The sequence below is a fragment of the Xenopus tropicalis genome, chromosome 6 (genome assembly GCF_000004195.4).
Source record: "Xenopus tropicalis strain Nigerian chromosome 6, UCB_Xtro_10.0, whole genome shotgun sequence".
Taxonomy (NCBI): domain Eukaryota; kingdom Metazoa; phylum Chordata; class Amphibia; order Anura; family Pipidae; genus Xenopus; species Xenopus tropicalis.
Window position 1 is genome coordinate 97,102,602 of NC_030682.2, and position 25,683 is coordinate 97,128,284.

A 25,683-nucleotide genomic window follows, 5' to 3' on the forward strand; every position below is an offset into this window, starting at 1 on the left:
GGAATTGTTTGCAGTAATTCGGGGCTTTCTGGACAATGGGTTTCTGGATTATGGGTCCCATATCCGTATCTGTTACACTGAAAAATAATGAGATTCCTTTTTCCAAGTTTAGTTGTTTTTCCCCAAACACATGCAGAGATGTTAATGGGCTCTTGATAATACTGACCCTAGTTTGTGTGTGTGTGGGCTACAGTTCTTATTATAGACTTCAGTATACTTGGGACTGGTGTGGATAAACATTCCATTTGTGGGATTGCTTATAATGTTAGTCTACTATAAATAAATGATCATTTCAATACGGCTCACATAGAAATATATTTATTCCTCTAAAGCACTTTTTACAAACATTCTGGTAAATAAAAAGAAAGCCCATTGTGTAACATAGACAGTATCTCTGATTCCACTGCCAACACTGAAAATGAACAGGCTTCAAAACAGTAATATTAGTCCAGCTTTTATAATTAGTTACAAATACGATTTCAGTATGTTGATTCTATACCTAAGTACCAGAAAATAAGGATAACAGGGGCACATTTACGTTTGCAAGTGCAGTTGTGGTCCCTGCAATTTCTCTAGAGTCAGTTGTGCCTAAAACAATATTCATTATAATAGGTACTTTCTTGCAAAATACGCTTCTTGCTCTTCAGCGTAGTTGTGCTCGGCGCCGCTCAATCCTTCCTGCGTTTAGTTCTGAATTAGGTGCTGCTGTGCCACCTCTTGACCAGACGGTTGCCCCAAGGTTCCCGTCCCAGCATTAATAGGCGCCACACACTTGTGCCTAAAGAATCAGGCATAGGCGTCACTTGCATTATGAACACCAACTGATTTGTCATGAAATGTGTGTGCAGTTGCGATAATTTTGGCGAATGGGATGCAATTGCAGTAGGCCCAGCACAATCCCCCCTTGCAAATGCAATGACACTGGAGTTTTGGGGAAAATGCTTCATTTTGAAGGAAAAATAGTGATTGTGCTCGAAATACTTTGCTAACTGCACTTGCAGATGTATATGTCTCATGGCAACATTAACCACTGGTCCACCAGCATTTACATTGGTTGGAATTAAAGAAGCTTTAACAAACAAAAAGATTACAAATTTCTAAAAACATCTTAATAAATGGTTGTACGTGTATATTTCTGTATACTGTAACAGTGTTGGTGTTGCAATGTTAATTAACCAATATCCCTTCAGTACTTGAATGAAACTGCTTATTTAATTAGGACTCAGTCTCTGTGCAAGGCTCCCGATCCTCTAGCCTTGGTATCTGCCTGCTGGCTCGTTGCTGTTGTTCCTTGAGTTCTGTATAAGAGCGGGAAAATGTGTGGAAAATAGAGGTTACTGGAAATGCCATGAGCAAGATACCACTCAGTATGCTGCTCAGTGCCACCACCTGTCCTGGGATGCTCCGAGGAACCATGTCGCCATAGCCTACGGTTGTCATTGAGATTACTGCCCACCAGTAACTTCCTGGAATACTGGTGAACTCCTGTTTGGCGCCTAGTTCATTCTCTGCTAAATAAACAAGAGGGGAAAAGAGTGCCATGGCAACACATAAAAAGAGTAGTAGCAGTCCAAATTCTCTGGTGCACCTTCTGACTGTGAGGCCTAATGTCTGCAGGCCAAGCGAATGCCTTGCCAGTCTCATTACATACAAAATGCGCAGAGCTCGTAGGACACGTAGCACTAGTCCCACTTTCTCCAAATAGTTGTTTCCAGCCCCTCCTGTTTTTCCTCCAGAAAGGGCATCCACTATAAGGGTGATATAGTAAGGCAAGATGGCCATTATGTCAATCATATTTAGTGGGGTCCTTAGAAACACACACTTGCTCTCAGCTTGAATGAAACGCAAAACAAACTCCAAGGAAAACCAAGCCACACAGACTGTCTCTAGCACAAAAATGTCATAGCACTTTTGGGAACATTCACCCTGAAAAAAGAAAAAGAAAAATATTAGAAATATGACAGATATGATTAAGGTTTGTACCAAAGAAGTCTGAAAGATAATTTTAGCATTCTAGTTTCCTGTTAATTCATGTTAATGAGAATCAATTCAGGATTAGAGGCCTTATAAAGTCTAACTTGGTCCTGTAGTGAAACTAGTATCATAATGCTGCAGTTTGTTAGCTCATCAAGGGCTGGTAAAGCACGTGTGCCTCTGGTATTAGCGGAACAACACCTGGCCAAGACAAGCAAGATATTGGTGGAAAGTTGGAAGGCAGTAAGGTTTAGGCTACAGACATGTGGTTATCCCTATTACATTTCTTAAATTGCCATCTCTCCCTTTTTTCTATGAACTTTACCCCAAAACAACATTTGTTCATTTTGGAGAGTGAAAACTATCTCCAGTCTTTCTCAATACCCATACCTATCCACTGATTGTTTTGTTGATATCAGCACCCCAAATATGCTAAAAGCAAAATGATTCATGATTAACCTGCAGCCAAGCCCCCTGCATGCTACCACAATGCAATTAATATTTCATTTTTGTGCAATTATATTTTATAGTGCATTTTATAAGATGCAGAGTATCTAGCAGATAGCACCGGTGTTGTATACATCAGTGTTTTTCAACCTTTTTTGGGCAAAGGCACACTTGTTTCATGAAAAAAATCACGAGGCACACCACCATTAGAAAATGTTAAAAAATTTAACTCTGTGCCCAGCAGCAGTGCCCCCCTAGTACATTGGTGCCCAGCAGCAGTGCCCCCTAGTACATTGGTGCCAAGAGCAGTGCCCCCCTAGTACATTGGTGCCCAGCAGCAGTGCCCCCCTAGTACATTGGTGCCAAGAGCAGTGCCCCCCTAGTACATTGGTGCCCTGCCTACGGCACACCAGGCAACATCTCGCGGCACACTAGTGTGCCGCGGAACAGTGGTTGAAAAACGCTGGTATACATTACCCTAAAAGAAAAGGTGACTGTGTAAAGCCATTTAATAGGATGGACACCTCCTAATCCTGAGCACATTTTTGTAGATCAATTAGTCTTTATTAATCAGTGGCTGTAAGAACGTGCCATCTCAGTGCTGCTCAGTATAAACCCCAAGACAATAGTACAATGCATTATAGGAATACCTTTTAGCTGAGCTTTGGCAAATCCTGTAAAACCGTTGTAATTATCCTGCCTCAAGCACAGTGTTCTATACACATTTAGTGGACATAGAAAAAAGTAATTCAGCTCATTCTGTATCATTCTGTATCTTTTTAGCTATTTTCTGAACAAAACAGCTGCACTGAATCTGTAAGACCAGCAGCTTACTTCCTTGAAATAAAAATTCCCTTTTGTTTTAACTCTACTGGTTTATAATTAAGATTAGGAAATGCCAAAAGTACCAGATTACAGAAATAAAGACTGTGAGCAATTTGCATCCCTTGTCTGCCAACATCTGGTGACATATACTTTTTTTAGATCTTGGCAAGAATAAGCAGTACGTGGTATGGCTAAAGCATTGTAAATGGAAGAACTCCGGGGAAGGATGTCTTTTCACTTATTGGCACACGCGAAGAAGGCTATGTAAATATACAGAGAGAGATTCCAATTTACACTGATAAACCTATCTCCATTTTATTTTTTATATTATGCCAGAATGTCTTTAAAATTATTATGGTACAGGACCTGGAGTTTTCCAGAGAAGGGGTTACTGTAATTTGGATCTCCATACCTTAAGTCTACTAAAAATTATTTAAACATTAAAAAAACCCAATAGGGTTGTTTTGCCACCAATGAGGAAGATTTCTATCTTAGTTGGGATCAAGTGCAAGGTACTGTTTTATTATTACAGAGGAACATGATATCATTTTAATGTTAATAATACATTTTAATAATCTCATTAAAATGAAGTCTATGGGAAATGGCTTTCCTATAATTTGGATACGGGTTTCTGGATAAAAGATTACACACCTGTATATATATATTTCAAGTTTCAAAGACTAGACAAAAACAATAAAGTAGGCCTAGGCACTCAGTTGCCCTCCACATGTTGTTACACATCACTGTCTCTACTATGAAGAAACCACACATAGTTAAGTACAGATGTCTATGACACAACAATACATTAAAACCCTTTGACTGTAAAACTGCATTCTATCTCTTCTTTACAATACAATGGATTTTTTTTATCCTGGTCCAACTGATCTGGTCTATTCGTACTGCTCCTACTGTACTGCTCCTTCTATACTGCTCTTTCTGTACTGCTCCTCTTGTATTTTTCCTTCTGACTGCTCTTCCTGTACTGCTCTTCCTGTACTGCTCTTCCTGTACTGCTCCTCCTGTACTGCTCCTCCTGTATTGCTCCTTCTGTACTGCTCTTCCTGTACTGCTCCTCCTGTATTGCTCCTTCTGTACTGCTCTTCCTGTACTGCTCCTCCTGTACTGCTCCTTCTATACTGCTTCTCATGTACTGCTTCTCCTGTACTGCTGCTCCTTCTATACTGCTTCTCCTGTACTGCTTCTCCTGTACTGCTCCTTCTATACTGCTCCTCCTTCTGTACTGCTCCTCCTGTATTGCTCCTTCTATACTTCTTCTTCTGTACTGCTCCTCCTGTATTGCTCCTTCTATACTGCTCCTCCTGTATTGCACTTGCTCCTTCTATACTGCTTCTGCTGTACTGCTCCTCCTGTATTACTCCTTCTATACTGCTCCTTCTGTACTGGTCCTCCTGTATTGTTCCTTCTATACTGCTTCTCCTATACTTCTCCTTTAGTGCTGATCCAACTGTACATGCACAACATTCCTCAAGTACTTTACATAAAACAAACAAATGGTGAAACTGGAACTACAGAATGGAGCGTAGCGGGGCATATTATATACTGTTACATGTTGGGTTTAGTTGTTTGGATTTAATTTTTTCATGAAGCTGCGATGGCAGAAAGATGTAATTTAGGTGTGGCATAGTTAATCAGCACTTAATTGGTAAGTGCTATAGGGTGCAATTTAATATCTGCTGGGCACCATTAGCTTAGTTCCAGGGAGCCTATCCATTGGAAATAACCTACCAGCTTAGGTCCAGTCAAATAATGAATGTATTGCAACAATTTAATCAGTCTACAGCCACTAAAATTTGGTCGTATTGTAAAACCTGCAAGCCCTCATAATCATTCCCTCTCCCCAAGATAAAGAAACCATGTCTAAGGCATCTTAATGGGATTAAATTGGCTCCTAAATGTACTATACATCCCTTTGCCTTGTTACATTTTTTTAAATTTTTTATTTAATCTACTAATTTATACTGCTAAAGCTTTACAAGCTGCACAATGGCTTCAAATATAATGTGGTCAAAATGTGGCATTATGACTATGGGAAAAACCAGCCATAAAGCATGACAGAGCTGCTGCTTTTTAAAAGCCATAGAAAGAAAACTTACTTAAACTTCCCTATGCAAGTGCATAAGCTGGTACAACATGAAAATGTAACTGAATCATTACTTTTCTAAACATTACACAGGACTAACATACAGTACATCTCAATGCTGCCACTTTAAAAATCAGGAGAATTTAGAAATATCCTAATAACAGTCCACACTAAAATCAGTAGTCACTCATCATATATATTTTGACATTATCTCAGCAAAAAAATGTTCAATACATTCTGTTTTATACAGATATTGCCAGTGGAGGTTGAAATTCCTAGATCTGGCTGGCACCTCTTCCTATTCATATGTATGGGCAGAATTTTACCTTCAGTAGACCTGGTGGTGACAAATGGACAATTGGCAGGCAATGAGGGTATAAGGAAAAGGTGACAAAGTGGCAAACTAAAAATTCTTCCCTAAACAGACTGATGCTTTTGACATGGACTTTTATGGTGCAAAATACAGGTGCACAGCAAGTACTCTTTTTTCACTTTGTGATTCCATTCTCTTGTTATACATTGAGGTGTAGCTATTTGCCCTCCCATTAAGAGGTATGCAAATGCAGTGGTTCCTGCAGAAGTTCTGTTAGAATATACAGTTCTGTTACCCTTAGCATCCCTGCAGTTTGTACAGTTCATAAATAAGCCCATGTAAATCATAACAGTCTGATTCAGGCAAGTTTATAAGCATGCAGCCTGGCTGAGTTTTTATTTTTGTAGACAGAAAGACGCCTGAATGTGACGCAACAAAATCTAGATTATACAAAGCACTGGCTGCAAATAATACAGATTCATGAAAAAAATGTCAGAGACAGAAAGCTGGCTGCACTTGCTTGGCCTGCCTCATTCTTCTTCTGCCCATAATAAAATAGTCTAGTAATATAAAAAAACTACATTAGAATTCAAAGTCTCATAAGCTGCTCTATAATCACATCTGCTTGTATCTATATGTCACTATGCCTATATTTATAACTTGCCCTTTACAGAAACTGAAAATTGTATTTACGGAGGCTGTGTTGCTGACTGTGATGCTCATAACAGATACATAGCTAATATATGTTCTCCTTCTGTTATTGTATTTATTATCCTGTGTTTATGTAGCACAGGCACTGTACATGCCTTGATCCACATCATGCACTGGCACCGCACCACCATTCTGCCATATTAGGAGACTGTTCAAAGAGACTGAGAAGGTAACTGATCATATAAATGTATGAGGGTAACAGGAGTCATCTGCAGACATGTAAACTCACTCATCTACTGCTACTGACAGATAATGTTATGGCTGCTGTACTAGCATAGCTGCACCTGTGCAGTTTACAACCTATGTGCGAAAATGAGGCCTACTATTGCCACTATTGCTTTCTAAAGGTGCCCTTTTTGCAACTTCCACTGCTGCATACTTATCCTTATAATATACAGGACAGGGTACAGGAAAGGTACCGGAAAGGTTATACATTTTAGGTTTAAAAATGTGCAGATTCTTACGTAGATAATGTGACTAAGTTGTGGGAACTGGTTGGATGTGGCCATAGAAGCACTTGTAGAAAATATTCAGACATATTTGGACAGCAAGCAATGATAGCCTATGGTTTATATGTGCAAAGGCTTGAACTTTAGTTGTATTTTGTTAACATATAAGACAAGACAAAGTAACTCCTTTTCCCAATATATCATTAGTATATAATTATGCCTAATTTTCCCAAATAAGTGGCATCACAAGCCATATTTTATACTTTTGGGACCTATACTGGTGGAACTGGCACTGCTGTAAGATAACAAGGAACTGCAGATTTCTATATCCTCTAATCTTTCCTGGCTCTCTCGCCGCTACAGTGTTACAGAAATTCCATTAAATCTGTTCCCCTGGATGAAGTGAGCTGAGGACATCTTTAATCATTTCATGAACAGTGCCTCTTTTGTTGCTTGAGTTTTGCAGTAAGTACAGAATGTTGTCAATGTAGCCTACATTATGTTATTAGAGATGTATAGCAGTAAGATCCACAACTTGGCAAGGACTATTGAAGCTTTTGTAATGTTGCTTCTTTTCAGATGAAACATTTCTTTTCATTAGATAAAGTATAAAACTTTCTTGTGTGTATCTCCCTTCCTGACATCATGGTTTAATACCTAATTACTCCCCACTGATTGTATTGTTTAAACATGAATCAGGTAACATCTAAACAGGCAACTTGAGTACATATATATACACACATATTTATATATATTTGCAACTTGAAAGTGCAGAACTGGTAGTTTTTTCTGGAGCTGTTCCAGATCCTAACTGCTGCAGAGAGACCTGCAAAGAGTAAAGCTAAGGGAAGACATGTAACTGAGAAGAAGAGAAGCATCCCCTTGTAGTTAATTAGTGAAGCCAATGTAGAACAAATACAACCCTACCCACCATGTGAATTAAGATGGTTGACAAAAAATGTTGATCTTCCTTGTACTGTATATTAATAAAATGTATTCTTAAAAGATCAGATCTTTGTAAGGCACAAGAAATATGCAGAGTACAGTAAGCGGTAAGCACAGGGCAAGTTGTGTAAGAGATACTTCTATATGGTCCCCATTATTTAACATTTGGTATAGGGTTATTATTGCAAGGTACATGTATGCATTGCAGGATATTATACAAGCTGACGAAAAGGAACATTCACTTGGACTCTAGCCTCTCAGTTCTAGTTTACCTGCCACTAGAGGTTTCCCTAATACACTCTGGCAAAAGGATTGTTCAGGCAGAAAAGTGTCTATTTAATAAAGTTTGATAAAGGGCAATACTGACTTGTACCATAAATATTGGTGCACATATGTTTTCCCCTATTGTCAGGCCGAGCTGGTCAGACGAGAATGTCACCCGCAAGCACCTCGCACTAGGCTGGAGGCTTAACCTGGAGATGAGACAGGAAGCACAGCAGTGGAGAGAGGCTGGAAGGCCGAGAGACGAAGTACCGTGGAGTAGGCAAAAGAGTAGTCAGACGGGTCCGGGTAGAGGCAGGCAGCAAGGTTCACAGGTCGAAGAAACAGGCAAGGGTCAATAAACAGGTTTCCAAATGGTACTAACACTAGGTAGCTGGTAAAGATAACCGAGCACTGATGGTTATCTATTTTGGCCTTTTAAAGGCCTTCCGTGTAAGGACACCGGCGCAGCAATACACATGTGTCAATACACATACGTCAATACACATGCGTTAATACGCGTGCGTCAATACGCATGCATCAATACACATACGTCAAAGCGCGCGCGCCCGCGTCAGTTGCGGCGCCGATGCGCACTGGAACGCACGCGGCGCGTGCGTTCCCCCGGAGATCGCCGGAGACCCCGTGGACGGTGAGTGGCCTTACACCTATACTCTAAAATTATTTAGCTGTGGGGCTTAGTAAGATTTATAGCATCACTGTATATACCTAATGGTTATCAAATCGGAAATGCTTGGCTATGCGGTTGCCTGCAAACCTGAGTGGTTTCCTGGGCACTGCTGGTTATGTGTAATAAAAGGTGTAAAGTTTGCTACTGGTCCAGTTACCTATAGCAACCAAGTAGAAGATAGCATTAACATGTCAACTGTTCAAAAGTAAACACCTCATTGGTTGCTATAGGTTACTAGAGATGTACATTTTTTCTGCGATTTCACTGTACTTTCAGTAACCCTGCCTTGGCTAGAAAAGGCCTGTCCAGCAAGATTTGAGATACAGCATTGGTTACATTAGACTCTAATACACAACGATGGACCTTCACTATGTGGAAGTAATGAAGGGGAGGTGTAGTTGACCTATAACTGTCTTGGGCTGTCAGACGGTTCTTGCAGCAAACAAAAAGAACAGATTTATTTTCCAAGACAATGTCAACAGGGTTAGCAATAGTCACAGCTCCACTGAGGCAAAGTAGCAGCAAATAAATGATGGACCACCTCAGTGCAGTACTGAAACAGAGACAGCATAATGTGACACCATATGGAGGAAGTTTAAGATTCATCTACTAGGGTTTCATGCCTCGTGTGGTCCAGATACCACACAGCAGACATGGATCAGGAAGAAGACTATGCCAGAATCCTTTGTCAATACTGCAGCCCCTTGACTTATGCAAGCAGAGCCAAGGGGAGATATACTCCCTGCTATTTTTCCTAGTTGGAGCACAGGCTGCTCTTGCTATCTGACTCACTTTCTTAGAAAGTGCTATAATAAGTATTACCGGTCACTGACTAAAGGCTCATTTGCGGGGTCCCTAATCCCTGAATTATGGTACATCTTGGGAAGAACACTTAAGGGCCTTATTGATCCCAGGCTCCCCAGAGCACATGCAGCTTGTCAGCAACTAAATGCCAAAGAGGAAAACCCACCCCAAACACTATATTAAAGTGTGGCAGGAAGTGGTCATAAGCCTAAGGGCCAATCTGTGGGTTCTGTCAAATGCCAGAGGGGCTGCTGTAATATGCCACAGGCAGTCACTATTTATTGGGCTGGGGTGGGGCTGTTTGGGCCTTTGTGTACTTAAAATGCCAGGGCCCCTTTTGAGTCAGGGCTGTGCCATTCCAGCAGTGACAATAGGGAAGTATGGTATGGTCTGGTTAGCATACTGTACCTGATAAAAGCAACAAGAGGCACAAGCCGTGAAACTTTTGGCACTGCATTACAAGTATAAAATATGCATACTACAAGGCAGAGCAGAAATAAGTTTAAACAAATGAAAGTGTAAATTGATAGTGAATCCATACAAACATAAATGTGTACATCTTACTATGTAATATTTGTGGGCAGTTACAGTTACAAATTTGTTCTTAGGGTTCATGTCTAGTACAGAGAGAAATAAATATTAGCACATTTAAATGTGTGTGGACATTGAGACTAATTAGGAGTTTTTACATCTCTAGGTTTATATATTACACTGGAAATGTTCTCAGGCAGAGAAGATAATGATGCCTAAGCGGGTAGAAAAGGGTTGTAAACCGTTTTATGTTTACTGTTGATTGTGCAGTGCTTATCTGAACAATACAGATGGATGTAAAAAGTAGAATACATTTGCTTTGCTAAGTGCATATACCATTTCTCTATATTGTAGCCACAAGTAGTGTTACTGACATAATTAGGTCATTTAAACATTATAGGGCGCATTTACCATGGGTGCAGGTCCAGGTGCTGGAGTGCTAAGGGGTTCAAAATGGTGCCCCTTAGAGGCCACAAGTATAGTGCTTGCACATTTAGCCATGGCAGACTAAGACTAATCTCTAAGCCTTAAGGATATTGTCAGATGCACAATACATGCACAGATTTTATTGTTATCTGATCAAAATATTCTAACCTGTCCAATCGACTAAACAACTGATCACCATGGTAGGAAAATTATTGAGGCAATAATTTGGAGCCCACACACAAAACTAGGTTTTATATGATTATATTGGTGCGTGTATGGCTAACTTGCTACACTGCATTAAAAATCCAGGACAAGATACTGGAGGCAGCCCATACAAGCCCCTTGTCTCCCTGTCATCCTAAATGCAAGGTAGAGAGTGCCAGGGGAGACAGCGCTCCTGCCATGTGCTATTCTATTAGTTTGCAGTGCTGTGTTTACAGCTGGGTAAATCATGTAACTTGCAATTAATTCTTTTCACTCTAACTTTACTTTTATAAATCTGTTTATTGAGACATGTCAGCCACAGTAACTTGTACCCTCCACTGAAGTCCTCTGATATTACATTGAAGAAGGCAGCACAGCAGGGGGGCAGAACAGGGCAGGGTCCGGGGAATGGCAGGCGTGTCCACATCTTAGTGTAACAGTTAATAGGGTGGTCCCCCAAATACTCAGCGCTTCTTGGTGGAGTTCTTTGAAACCAAATCTTCAGTATAGTAGAAACTGTGTGATCGTGTGCTGCCTCCTCATAAGAACAACCCTCTTTAGATGGGTCTCAGATGTGTGTAATCGTGTTGATGGAAGCGCATGGAATTAGAGAAAAACAAAAGCAAAACTAGTGCAATACATACAAAACTATCTTTGTGACTAAAACGCTAAAAGATTTTTAGCGTTCTAATTTGGTGCAAAATGTGCAAATATATTAAGTGAATCGAACAATCAAAAGTGCTTATATATCAGCCCAATGCAGTGTATCACACCCACACGATGTGTCCAAAGTAAATGCTCACCAGATTTAATTAAAATAAGAGCATGTCCACATCTTAGTTTTTTTTATGTGCCCAAATGTGATATAAAACTAACAGGTCATTTCATATCCCAGTGAAAGGACCAGTAACACTAAAGAAATGATTGCAATATTTAATTTGATACAAGCTGAATATATTTTTCAGTACTTGATTTGCCTTTAAGAGTTAGCTGTATATATTCTGAGCCCATCTCCAGTATGATAATTTTTAGAATTGCTGAATTCTACATGCATTATTACCTTGATTACCCTGATGCTAATGACAAGGATATGGTTTTTATTGTCTTTGTTCTTTGGACTCCTGAGAGTAACATTTCATACTTCTGTTTGTGTTTGTATATTTGCCTTAGTTACAATAGGCATTATATCCCTTCATTTTTTCCTTCTGTTTTTTTTTTTACAGTGAAATAATGACCCTTAAGGAACCCCTCCTCATGAGCTTTGGTAACATAATAATAGAGGATGATCTAAACAAATGGATTTGTTCATGCCTGAAGGCTCTCTTGCACTTCAACAATACTCTCGTCAGGATACTTCTGGATTACTCACTGAAAGTGAAGAAGAAACTCATTAGCTTTCAGGAGATCATCAATTGACATGTCAAATGCTTATATTTTCTACTTGACATCACTTTGATCACAAACACAAAGTATGCCTCTTTAAAAGGTTATCTATGAAACTGAGTATGTCGTGTAAATGTTAAGCAGCATTTGCAATTTAAATGCATTTTGATTTTCTATACAGTAAATACAAAACAGTTCTTTGGTTCCTGTCAGAGCCTTAGAAACTGACCTATAAAATTTAAATTCTACCAAATTATGGACTACCTATCGTGCAAAGCTGTATAAATTATAACTATAGGAAGTTTTACCAAAGATCAAAGAAAGGATTGCTATCTGTTAGAGCTATTATCTAAGCTTTACCAGAGCAACAAACGTTTATGTTTTAGTTTAGTGTTTGACTGGCCCACTAGGGTACAGGAAAGCTTCAAATTATGGAAAGTCCATCTACCATAGACTCCATTTTATTTAAATCAGATTTTTACAAATAATTTATTTTTTCTCCATAATAATAAAACACTCCCTTGTACTTGATCCCAACAAAGATATAGTTAATCTTCATTAAAAAGTAAAAAAAATCCTACTGGGTTTAATTAATGTTTAAATTACTTTTAGCAGAGTTAAGGTATGGAGATTCAAGTTATGGAAAGACCCCTTATCTGGAAAACCCCAGGTCCCGAGCATTCTGGATTACAGGTCCCATACCTGTACCATGAGAACTTTCAGTGGGTCCTATTGCTTACCCGACCATTTGGACTCGTATGCCTATATCATGGTCATTCCCCATTGCAGAAGACGAATTTTAGAAAAGACTGACAGAAAAATAGTTTGGAAAGTAGGCCTCTGCTTTAAGGATGTCTGGTGGGCTCCCTCGCATGGCAACCCAACACTTTATATAATTTACCATTGCTGTCCCAGAGAGAGTGTATGAAAGGAAATATATTTTGTAAAGCATGCAAATAATCAAATGAAAGCACAAAACTTCCAGTGTTGTCTATGCAAGAAGCCACCTCTGCTAGTTAGAGATAAACTGCTCTTTCTGCACATTGAATAAGAATAAGCTCCATCAGAAAGCTAACGGATAAAAATATATCGAATGCCGGAGGATAACTTTCTTATATTGCTGAGCATTTAATCACTCTTTATTATGAGATTTGTACCTAGATAGCTTCCCATAAAAGAAAAGCAAATGGCTCAAGCAGAAGAAATTGCTTCCAATTGCGTAACAATAAAAAAGGAGTACGGTTTTCCAATAAAGCATGCATCATCTCTCTATTGCCATGCAAGAATTCTATTGATTTTCATGGCCACCAGAGGCCAGTGTTTCAATTGATTCTATGGAGATTTAAAATGGTTTTCTTGAACCATCAAAGCTGTAGCTTCTGCTAAAATAAAAAAACATCCATACATAGCAACCTGTGCAGTAAAGTCTATGATAACATATCATACTGAGCCTTTATAGCAAAATAAAATAAACATAAACTCAGCTTAGAAATAGGAAATATTTTCTCTTAAATAATAATATTAGGCAAATAAAGATATGGCAAAGCCAGTAAATATGGCAACCCTAGGAGTGCAGTTTGTTTGTTACCTTGTACAAGGAAATGTCATGTTGTATCTTCTAGTGCAGATCACATAAGTCTACTTAACATATAAGTATCTATGAGGAGAATGAGTAGCATGTCATAAAAATCCTTTGCCCCTGGGACTTTTTCAGGAGTCAACAAATCCCTCAAGTACCAATAATGAATATCTTAATTCAGCATCAGTTCTTTATTTTTAAAGGTCAGCTTTGATGATCTATAGTGTTCAACTACTATTTCAGAATTATAAGCCAATGTCATAATTAATCTTGTCATTGTTCAGTAGCTTTCATCTTAAGCAACACAACTTTGAGCACTGCCTAATTAACAATTAATTCCATATATCATTTTTCCCAAGCTTAACTCTGTGTTGTAGAAACCAAGTATTGATTATAAGATATCTTGACACTGCCAGATGGCATGTCTACTATAAATCATTGTTCCTTCCGTATTCAATGAGGGAAATGTTATGTAAGATATTGCCTCCTCGCATTAGACTTCATATTGATGAGTTCTAAAATGAGGTCCAGTTAATTATGAAGCATTGGATATTTTATCCAAAATCTCTCCTGTTTACCTGTTAGGAATGATGTAAAAATAATGCAATTATTTAAGAAACTCTGTGTCTCTTACCTGAACAATATTTACAAAAAGTACTATGCAACTATAAACAGTAGTAGACTATATTTTATATGTATGTATACAGGTATAGGATCCATTATCTGGAAACTCGTTATCCAGGAAGCTTCAAATTGCTTTTGACTCCATTTTAATTAAATAATTTAGATTTTTAAAAATGATTTCCGTTTTCTCTGTAATAATATCACAGTACCTTGTACTTGATCCCAAGTAAGATCAAATTAATACTTATTGAAGGCAAAACAATCCTTATGGCTTTATTTAATGTTTAAATAGTTTTTTGAAAGACTTTTAAAATGTACACTTAAATGTAAATAGAGTTGGGGAACAAACACAAACATGAAAAATGTTTCTGGGGTGCCAAATATGGGCTGTAATTTAGCTATTTGGTAGCCTCTATGTGGACAGGCAGCATACAGGAGACTCTGTTGGCATTGCACCTGTTTTTTATGCAACTAAAACTTGCCTCCAAGCCAGAAATTCAAAAATAAGCACCTGTTTTAAGGCCACTGGGAACAACAATTCATTAGTTCAAAGATAGAAAAAAAGCCATCTCATGTGTGTCCTTCACTGCTAAGGCCCTGAAAAAAAGTAACCAAACATACACCAACAAATTTGCTGTGCTACACACACAAATATTTATTGATTACACCCTCCTAAATGATTTCTTGAACAAGCTTAATATTCAAAGCTAGTGATGAGCGAATCTGGCATGTTTCGCCGAAAAATTCGTGAAACGGCAGCAAAATACTTGAAATAGCAGAAAAATCATGTACGCGATCAAAGTATTGTGGCCCAGTTGGCCACCTCGCCCCTGCACCTCCCCCCCTTGTGTGACTGCGCAGTTCCGTCAAGCTGGGGGAGGGGAGTCATTGCCCCCACCCCTTAATGAGAAGGGAGCACGGACTAGGGGTAGGCAGGAGAGGTTCCTGCCTGGCGCCCCCCAATTGTTATACCCTAGGCAGTTGCCTCTTCTGCCTACCCCTAGTTCCGGTCCTGATCACTGCTCAGAGTGATAATGATTTATGATTTAGTGGGGTGTTAGAGCTCACAACTGGTGCTATAATACCCCAAAGATTAGAACGTTGTATGACTTCTCAAAGCAGCCAAACATATTCTAAAAATCTAACACTCAATGCTTTTAGGGAAAAATTCACAAATGAAACTAACTTTGCATAATTCACAATAGGTTCTGCAGTAGTTGCACTCAGCAAATCATGTTAGTAACTTATACAACATTGTTTATATCAAGCTTTATACACAGGATCAAAATACAACTTAAAGAAATGTCTGTGTATAATAATATATATAGATAATAATGTCCTGTTGAGGGTGAATGATTACAACCAGATGTATGGGCCTGCCAGGGCTACAAATGTGACACCTAGCTGCAATTATAATCTAGTATTTTCTTTGAAGGGAAACTATACAAGCATTGCAGGTCTCTATAAAATATTTACATAAACTGTATCCATGCAGCAAATATTATAAAGAAAGGAGACAAAATAGCTCATTTATACTGTAACATCTATGCTATGCACCCAATGGAGAATAAGGGCCAGATCCTCCAATTATTGGGTAAGAGTTAAAGTTTAAAGACCTGCATTTGAGCCTGCATCTTCACTGTAAATATATCAACTTGCCTTCTCCTGTGGTAACTAATATTTGTTTGACAGAATACAATAAAATACAATAGCAACATTAACAGTGGGTAGCAAATGTTTTGCATAATCAGCTATTGCTATTTTGCAAAATAAGCTAAGATTTCTAGAAGTTTTAAAAATGCAGGCAAAAAAATAAAAGAATATTCATAAGGGAGCTTCACAAATTGCAAAAACCCAGAGGTTTCTTTAAAGTCAGTTAATTGATGTTACTCTCCTGTTTTTAACAGTGCTTAAATAATGCATGCTATACCAGTACAAATATTATTTTCTGCAGCCACATGCAAACTTTAGCGCACAATCTAAACCCTTTACTCCAGCTGGCATTTGTATTCCGCAGCAGGTCTTATCCATGTTCTGTTGTATTTCTGATAAAGTACCACAATTGCCTAAAGTACCACAATTGCACATGCACAAGGTTTACATTCCACAATTTGGTTCCACTCTTCATACAGTGTTGTGGTAAGCCCTTTCAATTGAACTCCTTATATTAGTCTAGTGAATAATGGACAGTAAATGTGATGGCTGTTCCAACTGCTGGTGACCATGTTAGTTAGGAAAATCAACATTTTGATCTATTTTATTAATGTACCTTATTAGCAAGGTGAGTGAGCAAAATATTATAAATTGATATGTGCCAATTGATATGTGCAGGCTTTTAATTTGGTGAACCACAGCCAAAACATCATGGCCCAGAAAGAGGAACTTTTCCTATTTTAAAGATATGTGATATTGGAAGGTCGCTCTAAGTACCACTAGCCCAAAAGTGTACAAAGAGAACAATCCTGGCTGCTTCATCATAAATGGTCCTACAAACCTATCTAACAAAATTTAAACTAACAATAACTTACAAGCCTAGTGGAGTACAAAGAACAAAACAAATATAAAATAAATTATTGTATGGATTCATGTACTTGGCCTAAATCTTCATGTCAGTTTTGGACATTTTTTTTAAATACAGATAATTATTTTCTGGTGATATTTCACAAACTCATTTGTGTTCTGCTCCAAAAGCTAGTGCATTTCCAAAACATCCCCCCAAAAAGTTGGTGATCTTGCCTGAAAGTAGGCAATATTTGTTAATGGAGTGTGGGTCATAACTGGACATAACGGCTGAGATTGAAGGTACTGATGAAATTGTCCAGACTTTTAAATTGGGAGTGTTGGAAGGCACAGAGAATTATGGAAATTCTGGCTAGTGGAGAGGCTGAAGTAAAAAAAAGACACTGACGTTAAAGTATAGAAATTACTTTGCTTTAATCAAAGCAATAGTTTAAAGAACGATAGTTCTACCCACATTTCCAATACTGGGCAGTTTAGCTGTATCTGTTAATAAAAGTAGGATAGGGCAGCAGGGTTAGCAGCCATCATCTCTAGCTGCTTGACATCATTTTCCTAGCTCTCTGGTGACTAATAGCACACTCTGTTTAAGCCAATCCTGACTTCAATTGGGCATCAAGCAGCCACAGATTGCGGCTGCCATCTACATCAGTGGTCCCCAGTCTTTTTTGCACCATGGACCGGTTTCAAGCAAGACAATTTTTCCAAGGACTGGAGGTGGGGGGGGTTGCAACAAATGCAGAGTGTATAATTTAATTATTACATATATAATAAATTATTACATTTTATATTATGCACTTTGTTATTATTACTACTACTACATATAATACAATAAATATAATACAGCTCACCATAATACAAAATCAGTGGGAGACCTGAGCTTGTTTTCCAGCAACTAGACGTGCCCAGCCCCCTTGCTCTTGTTAAGGTCCCCATACACGGAGAGCAGAGCGGCCTGGTCGACCGATATCTGGCCTGAAATTGGCCAGATCTTGATCGGCCAGGTTAGAAAATCCGGTCGGATCGGGGACCGCATCGGCTCGTTGATGCGGTCCCCGATCCGACTGCCCCATTGCCGCCCACATAATCCGATCGTTTTACCTAAATGCTCCCCGATATCGCCCACCCATAGGTGGGGATATCGGGGGAAGATCCACTCGCTTGGTGACATCGCCAAGCGAGCGGATCTGCTTGTGTATGGCCACCTTTACTCCCATCTAAGTGGTGACATTCTCTGCCACTGAGTATGGAGCTTTAAGTATTTGCTCCTTGTCACTATCAGTAGAAAGCTTCCTGGGCTTCACATAACTGTTGTCATGGCTGTGTAACACATCGGGGAGCTGGGATCACAGGTAATTGGGACCAGGGGTGGCCCAGTTCAGCACAGCCCATGGCCTGGCACAGGTCCACGGCCAGTAGTTGGGGACCCCTGATCTACACTGTAACAGGCAAAAAGAGAAGTTTTGGGTAGTGTGGGTGGTGCATTTCAGGAAGGGGTACATTTTTTTTGAAAAACACAGGCAATCAGGACAGTATTAGGGAATGTGGGTCGCGTGGTTCAAGCCTCTGTGGGGGCACATGATATATACATAGGTTTCCTTGTTTACATCACTGGAAAAGCTGACTAGAATGCTAGGTATCACTGGCACACACTTCTGTTTATGTTGAAAGGGAATCACACTGACTGTGGCACTGAGGTGTTTATGATTAATGTAGTGCACTCACTAATAATGAGAGGAAATGCTTACAATCAACTTGTTTTTAAACAACCATTTTGAGTACTGGGTAATCTAGTTATGCCCAAGAAATGCTTATTTATTGAAAGAGTTTGAGAAAAGTAATGTTACTTTTATACCAATAAGAACACAACAGTAGAGTTTGTTTCCTTCTTCTATTTATATCTATTTTTCAGCTGGCTTGGGATGTCTCCAACAATAAATTCTAGTTCGCAAAGAAAAATCCAGATTTTCAGATGACTTGTCAGACAATATATAATTACTCATTGCCTGATGTTCCTTAAGTGGGGATATGCTAATTGTTGCATACATCCTGTTTTACGAATTAGTTTGTGCTTGAAAACACACTTAAAAATCCCATTACACTAGATATAACTGCAAATGAGAATTTTAGTCCTTAGATATTTGCTGCCATCCACTAGCACTGAGCCTGTTGATCAGCTGCAAACAGTGGTATATCAAGCATCTGTGGCTGGCCTATTTACTTTACATCCACCCCTTCAATACCACAAATATGTATGTCTGAGTCTTCTGAGAGATTTATTTGATCCTTTGTTAGACTCTTTGTCAACTAATACATTTTTTTCCCTCTGTAAAATGTTCAATGTTCTAAAACTCATAATTAAGTTTTTTGGGAAACAAATCTTAAAGGGGGGCAGTATACACCTGTATGATATCAGTAAGTAAGACTTGAAAATGTATTCTATTATTTTAATTTAAAAAATCCAATTTTTTCTAAATATTTTTTCTATTGTATTCTCTCTATGGCTTGACGTTTTATTTGTACCGTAACTGTCTCTCCCTCTCCCACCCCCCTTGTAATTATGACAGTTTCTTAAAAAAGAGGTAATGTTTACGTTATTAAGGGAGAAAAAAAACTCCAAATCTACATGGCCCTGTGTGAAAAAGTGATTGCCCCCTTGTTAAAAAATAACTTAACTGTGGTTTATCACACCTGAGTTCAATTTCTGTAGTCACCCCCAGGCCTGATTACTGCCACACCTGTTTCAATCAAGAAATCACTTAAATAGGAGCTACCTGACACAGAGAAGTAGACCAAAAGCACCTCAAAAGCTAGACATCATGCCAAGATCCAAAGAAATTGAGGAACAAATGAGAACAAAAGTAATTGAGATCTATCAGTCTGGTAAAGGTTATAAAGCCATTTCTAAAGCTTTGGGACTCCAGCGAACCACAGTGAGAGCCATTATCCACAAATGGCAAAAACATGGAACAGTGGTGAACCTTCCCAGGAGTGGCCGGCCGACCAAAATTACCCCAAGAGCGCAGAGACAACTCATCCGAGAGGCCACAAAAGACCCCAGGACAACATCTAAAGAACTGCAGGCCTCACTTGCCTCAATTAAGGTCAGTGTTCACGACTCCACAATAAGAAAGAGACTGGGCAAAAACGGCCTGCATGGCAGATTTCCAAGGCGCAAACCACTTTTAAGCAAAAAGAACATTGTGGCTCGTCTCAATTTTGCTAAAAAACATCTCAATGATTGCCAAGACTTTTGGGAAAATACCTTGTGGACCGACGAGACAAAAGTTGAACTTTTTGGAAGGTGCGTGTCCCGTTACATCTGGCATAAAAGCAACACAGCATTTCAGAAAAAGAACATCATACCAACAGTAAAATATGGTGGTGGTAGTGTGATGGTCTGGGGTTGTTTTGCTGCTTCAGGACCTGGAAGGCTTGCTGTGATAGATGGAACCATGAATTCTACTGTCTACCAAAAAATCCTGAAGGAGAATGTCCGGCCTTCTGTTCGTCAACTCAACCTGAAGCGATCTTGGGTGCTGCAGCAGGACAATGACCCAAAACACACCAGCAAATCCACCTCTGAATGGCTGAAGAAAAACAAAATGAAGACTTTGGAGTGGCCTAGTCAAAGTCCTGACCTGATTCCTATTGAGATGTTGTGGCATGACCTTAAAAAGGCAGTTCATGTTAGAAAACCCTCAAATAAAGCTGAATTACAACAATTCTGCAAAGATGAGCGGGCCAAAATTCCTCCAGAGCGCTGTAAAAGACTCGTTGCAAGTTATCGCAAACGCTTGATTGCAGTTATTGCTCCTAAGGGTGGCCCAACCAGTTATTAGGTTCAGGGGCAATTACTTTTTTCACACAGGGCCATGTAGGTTTGGATTTTTTTTCTCCCTAAATAATAAAAACCCTCATTTAAAAACTGCATTTTGTGTTTACTTGTGTTAACTTTGACTAATAGTTAAATGTGTTTGATGATCAGAAACATTTTGTGTGACAAACATGCAAAAGAATAAGAAATCAGGAAGGGGGCAAATAGTTTTTCACACCACTGTATGTCTCAAAACAACTCAAGGCTACACAGAACAGAAATGAATCTAAAGACAGGCTCAAATACTTGTAAAAGACTTGGTTACTCCTGAGTTAAAAGGAAGGACTAGGATTCTCTGGATAACTGGAACAGACAATGCAAGATAGGAAAACAGTTAAAGAACCAAGGTCAAAGTGAATAGCCTGTATACTGAGATCTAAATTAATTATGGACTGCACATGCAAGATAATGCAGTGCAACTGGGTCCAAACAGAAAAGAAACACACATAGAAGAAGAATAAATACAGAAGCATGTTGTCACGGTCGGCACCCTAAACCAGAACTGATGTCAAGTTCCCTGGTCTCGGCTCGGCTTCACCAGTATTGTGACCGCCTTTGGCTTCGGGAGGAGCCCTCAGCTACTCGGATGCCACCTGGACTTAACGAGGGGAACAAGGCGAGGAGTTCTGGCAAGCAAAGGGGCACGACTGTATATAAAGTCAGTTAGGCCAAAGATCATGGTACAAAAGGATTGGGCAAGTTCGTCGTCAGGCAGGCTGGGTCGAGGCAGGCAGAAATCAGGGATCGTCAGACAGGCAAGGGTCAACCAGATAAGCAATAGCGGGATAAGGCAAATTCAGAGTCAAACGTACAAGCCGAGTTCAGGATATGGATATCAGAATAGTCGGGGACAGGCCGGATCAAAAACACAGGAAAGCACCAACAGGATACAGGAATACAAGTACAAAGCTCAGGAAAGGCACCAGGAAACAATCCTATCACGGGCAATCAAAATGTGAACAATGTCCCTTTAAATACCTTTGAATTTCGCGCCATTGTGCGCTGACGTCATCACGCCAGCGCGCATGCGCCTTAACTTGCGGAAGTGCGCGCGCGCGCGCACTTAGTAGGAAGCCAGCACTGGAGAAGGACGGCGCGGCGGGCGTCCCCGCCGAGCCGGTAAGGCTCTATTTGTTACACATGTAACCTGCCCCTGTAGTAAGTCCAGACATTTCAGTGTCCAAAGTCCTGGGTTCAAATCCTGCAACAGGCTGGATATTAAGATTTTAGTTGAAAAATAGGGTATACTGCCCCTTTAAGTAAAAAAATCTGAAATATTTTGTAGGCCAACCATGTGTATCAAAACCAATTTTTAAATGTGTGCAAGTATGTACCAGTTTTGCATATGTGTGTTTATGGGAATGTTTTTGGCCCATTCCTCTGTGCACATTTGCTCCAGGTGGTCTATAGGCACATTTTTGTATAATCAACAGGAGCTCAGTGCTCAATGAAAATGTATATTTACAAATATAGCAAGTAAGAAATAGTAGCTATTTACCTATATATAAATACTTGACAGAAATTGTCACTTTTGTTTTCTATGCAGTGCATTGCAAATCACCAAGGCTTGACATAATAGAAAAGCCTTACTAAAAATCCTAATTTAAATAGTCTTTATTGCTAGTTATCAAGGTTTCATTTAAAAGAAACTGACAGTGTATCATGTTAGCTAAAAATATATGGTTTCACGTTTACATATATGGTTATAGCAGGTCAGCCTTGCTGCTTTTTGCTTCCTATACTACAGTACTGTTTGTTGTTTTTGCATTATGAAGAGGCTATATGTATATAGTGGCTAATTAATCAACATAGATTTTTTCTTGTGTATATACATTGGTGTTTATTTGACTCCCTTTTTTTGCTCAAAGCTAAATGTGTTCTCGGATTCTCTGCAAATGATATCCCTTATAAAGGAAAAAATAGACATGTAATATACACTTATAAAATATTTTTCCTCCCTACATACTTTAATTGATCCATAGACTTTGTTATATTGCCTGTTGTAAGCCCCACTGTACTTTTTCTAATTAGCAAGTTGAATTTATTCCTTTCTAAGGGAGTAGTTTATTCCAATCTTGTTTTATGCTATGTGTTCTCAAAGTCCCATGCAGATAAATGAGGACGACTCCGGGGCACCATTTAATAAGCTTGTTGTTCAAGGTAAATTGATTTTTTTTCTTGAAAATCTCACTAATTATGTTTGCTAATGCCTTTCAAATATAGGAATCTAGAGAACACAGGCATCAAATACGCACAAAGGTGCCTCTTTCCTCCTACATTCTGACACTCCCTCATGTGGCTGACCCCACTGAGGCTAATTGGCCATATTTACACCATTACCTCTATGTTAAATCAAAAAGCAGGAGTGCTCTCAGCTAACCATATAAAAGATATATTTATCTGCTTTATGAGCCTCCGCAAATTGATAGGTGCTCATATACAATGCAAGTGCATAACATTAAGTGCAAAATTCACATGCAAACCATAATATTTTTTCCTCCCAACAAAGGATTATGTCCCACGATATCAGCGTAATCATGGGCCACAACTTGTGCTCAATTTCTGCACTTTATTAATTGGAGCAGATACTATACCTCTGGAAACAGCAGTGCTCTTTGCACTGTACCTTTTATTTGTAAATTAGCCCATATAAATCAAAATCAAGCCTACAAATAAATTGTCAAAAGTTGGCCTCTAAATGTTTTTATTTAAATGCTGAGCTTGAGAGCTATGGCAAATACATTACATAGGCAATGACATTCAGCATGTACGAATATAAATTTAACACATACCCTGAGTGGCTTTTTACATTAAGGGGAAACTGCAGCCAGATAATGTGTATGCTACTGTCCACTGCATCTCTGTGTTTACCTCTGCAAAATTTTATTTTGAACACTCAAAAGTATCACATATACTGGTAATAAAATTCCCAGTGCAGCTTTCGATCTTTCTCATAAAAACTACATTTATATTACCCAAAAGGGAGTGTAAAATAGATGGATAAGCAGTACAAAGAGATATTTATTATGTTAGACTTTGAAGCAGCAATATATATCTATTGATCAACCTAAGTCAAATATAGACTTTTTCACATTAGTCTAATAATAAATGAGAATGGGGTAAAACTGGTTTGTTAGTTACTGCTAAATATTTTGTCTTATTACACCCCCAACAATTGTATGCCCGCAGGTGGAAACTTTGTGTTACTTGGGAAAACCAAAGTGATGCATAGGCCTTTCCACCAGCAATTCATATTGTTGCTGGTGAAAAGGCATTTTGGAGAGATTAGTTGCCCGCAGTATCATCCTTATACATGTAGAATGTTGTTTCATCATTACTGTGGGAAATCAGTATTAAGGGAATAGATAATAATACATGTGATATGCTTTCCTTAAAGGAGAACTACACCCCCCAGCTATAAAAGCCCCCTTAACTGTCCTGCCTCGACCCCCCTCACCACTCCCTTATCGCATACTCCGTAACTTAAAAACAATTGAACAGAAGACGGCGCCCAGGTATGCAGCTGTGCTGCTATGCATTTATAGATTGGGGTTTGCGACAGGGGCAGTTTTTTATGTTACCGAGTATGCGATAAGGAAGAGGTGAGTCAAGGCAGGCCAGTTAAGGGGGCTTTTATAGCTGGGTAGTTCTCCTTTAAAAAATAAAAAAGCTGATTATCACATAAGTATTGTAACTATATATACTAATGACCAGCAACCAGAACACTTTTGGGAGACATTCAGTAATTTCTTTTTTTCACAGAAAGTAGGCAACTGGTAATTTCATTACATGTATGTATACACTCAAGACATTACAAGACATACTTACTCTGTCCTCTTCATCTCTAAAATCAGGCATGGTGCTGATACATAGGCTGACTGCCGTGATGGCCACAAAGGAGACTGACAGGCAGGCAAATATCTTCCCTGGGATCCCTGAGTGAGGGTTCTCTACCATGTCCCTGAGATGCTTCATACACTGAGCCAAACGACCACTGTCCTGCAAGGCACTTTGTGAATTCTCGTTTGAAATCCCAGATTCCCCTTCATACATCTTGGCTTCAGCAAGTTCCTCTTCTTTCTGCTGCAGTTTTCTGAGACAACACCACTCCAGCTGTTCTTCTTCAATACCCCAGTATATAAGTTCTTCTTGGAAAGACAGAGCGCACATTTCCCGTAGTATTCTTAGCTTCCCAGCTGCCAGAAAAGTCATAATAGTCCTGAAGGCACATGGGTTGCGATCAAAGAAGAACTCATTACAGTTGATATCATAATCATCGCAAACATCCATTATTTCATCATAGTTATTACAGGTTTTTAGCTTTCCAAGTCGTGTCAAAGGGCAATTTTCCAATGTGGTCCATGGAATCCTGTATTTGATACCCCCTACATTAATAATCACATGCCGTGTTCTGTCTTCCAATTGTCCTCTATTGCATCGCTCCTCACCTGGATGGAGAAGCTTAGCAGTTTTGTAATACACCCCTTTCCTTGTACGCACTTCACAAAAATTCTCCAAGCTTTTCACTCTGAAGGAAGTGAAGTCGGGCTCTGCCTTCCCTGCTAGTAATGCCATTTCCTGATACATTGGTTTTCCTCATTGATACAACCACTCCTTCCAGAAAAAAATAGGGCAAGGTAATATCTAGCAAACGAAACTGCTGCAGATCTGCAGAAAAGGAAATATTTTGTAAGCCATTATAATTAAATGTATTTATGGTAAAAAACACGTTATCTGTATTTTATAATGCATTTTATTCAGTTCTAACCTCATACCCCCATAAAACAATTACCCCTCATATGTAACAAAAGGCAATACGTTTGCTCAGGTGCAGTAACCCATAGCAACTAATCTAATGTTTGTTTTTAAATGGGTGACCATTAAATGCATCCCACTGATATATGTATTTTATAGCATGCTATTTCTTATGAATCTAGCATCATATGATAGCCTTACTAATTTTGTTTTATAAATCAAGCATGTAAAATCAGCACATATTTTAATCATGTACCTTTTATTTT

At 39.0% G+C, this 25,683-nt stretch overlaps 1 protein-coding gene across 1 annotated transcript in view; it reads right to left on the reverse strand.

Moving 5' to 3' along the window:
* Nucleotides 1–296: 296 nt before the first annotated feature.
* kcng2 (potassium channel, voltage gated modifier subfamily G, member 2) overlaps nt 297–25,683 on the reverse strand; it is a 69,643-nt gene continuing 44,256 nt past the window's right edge. Inside the window, exons 2-3 of the mRNA XM_018094819.2 lie at nt 24,491–25,330; nt 297–1,926 (exon numbers count right to left, since the gene is read on the reverse strand). Of these exons, the coding sequence (XP_017950308.2) occupies nt 1,216–1,926; nt 24,491–25,249 (1,470 nt within the window). The 5' untranslated portion in view covers nt 25,250–25,330 and the 3' untranslated portion in view covers nt 297–1,215. The remainder of the gene's footprint in view (nt 1,927–24,490; nt 25,331–25,683) is intronic.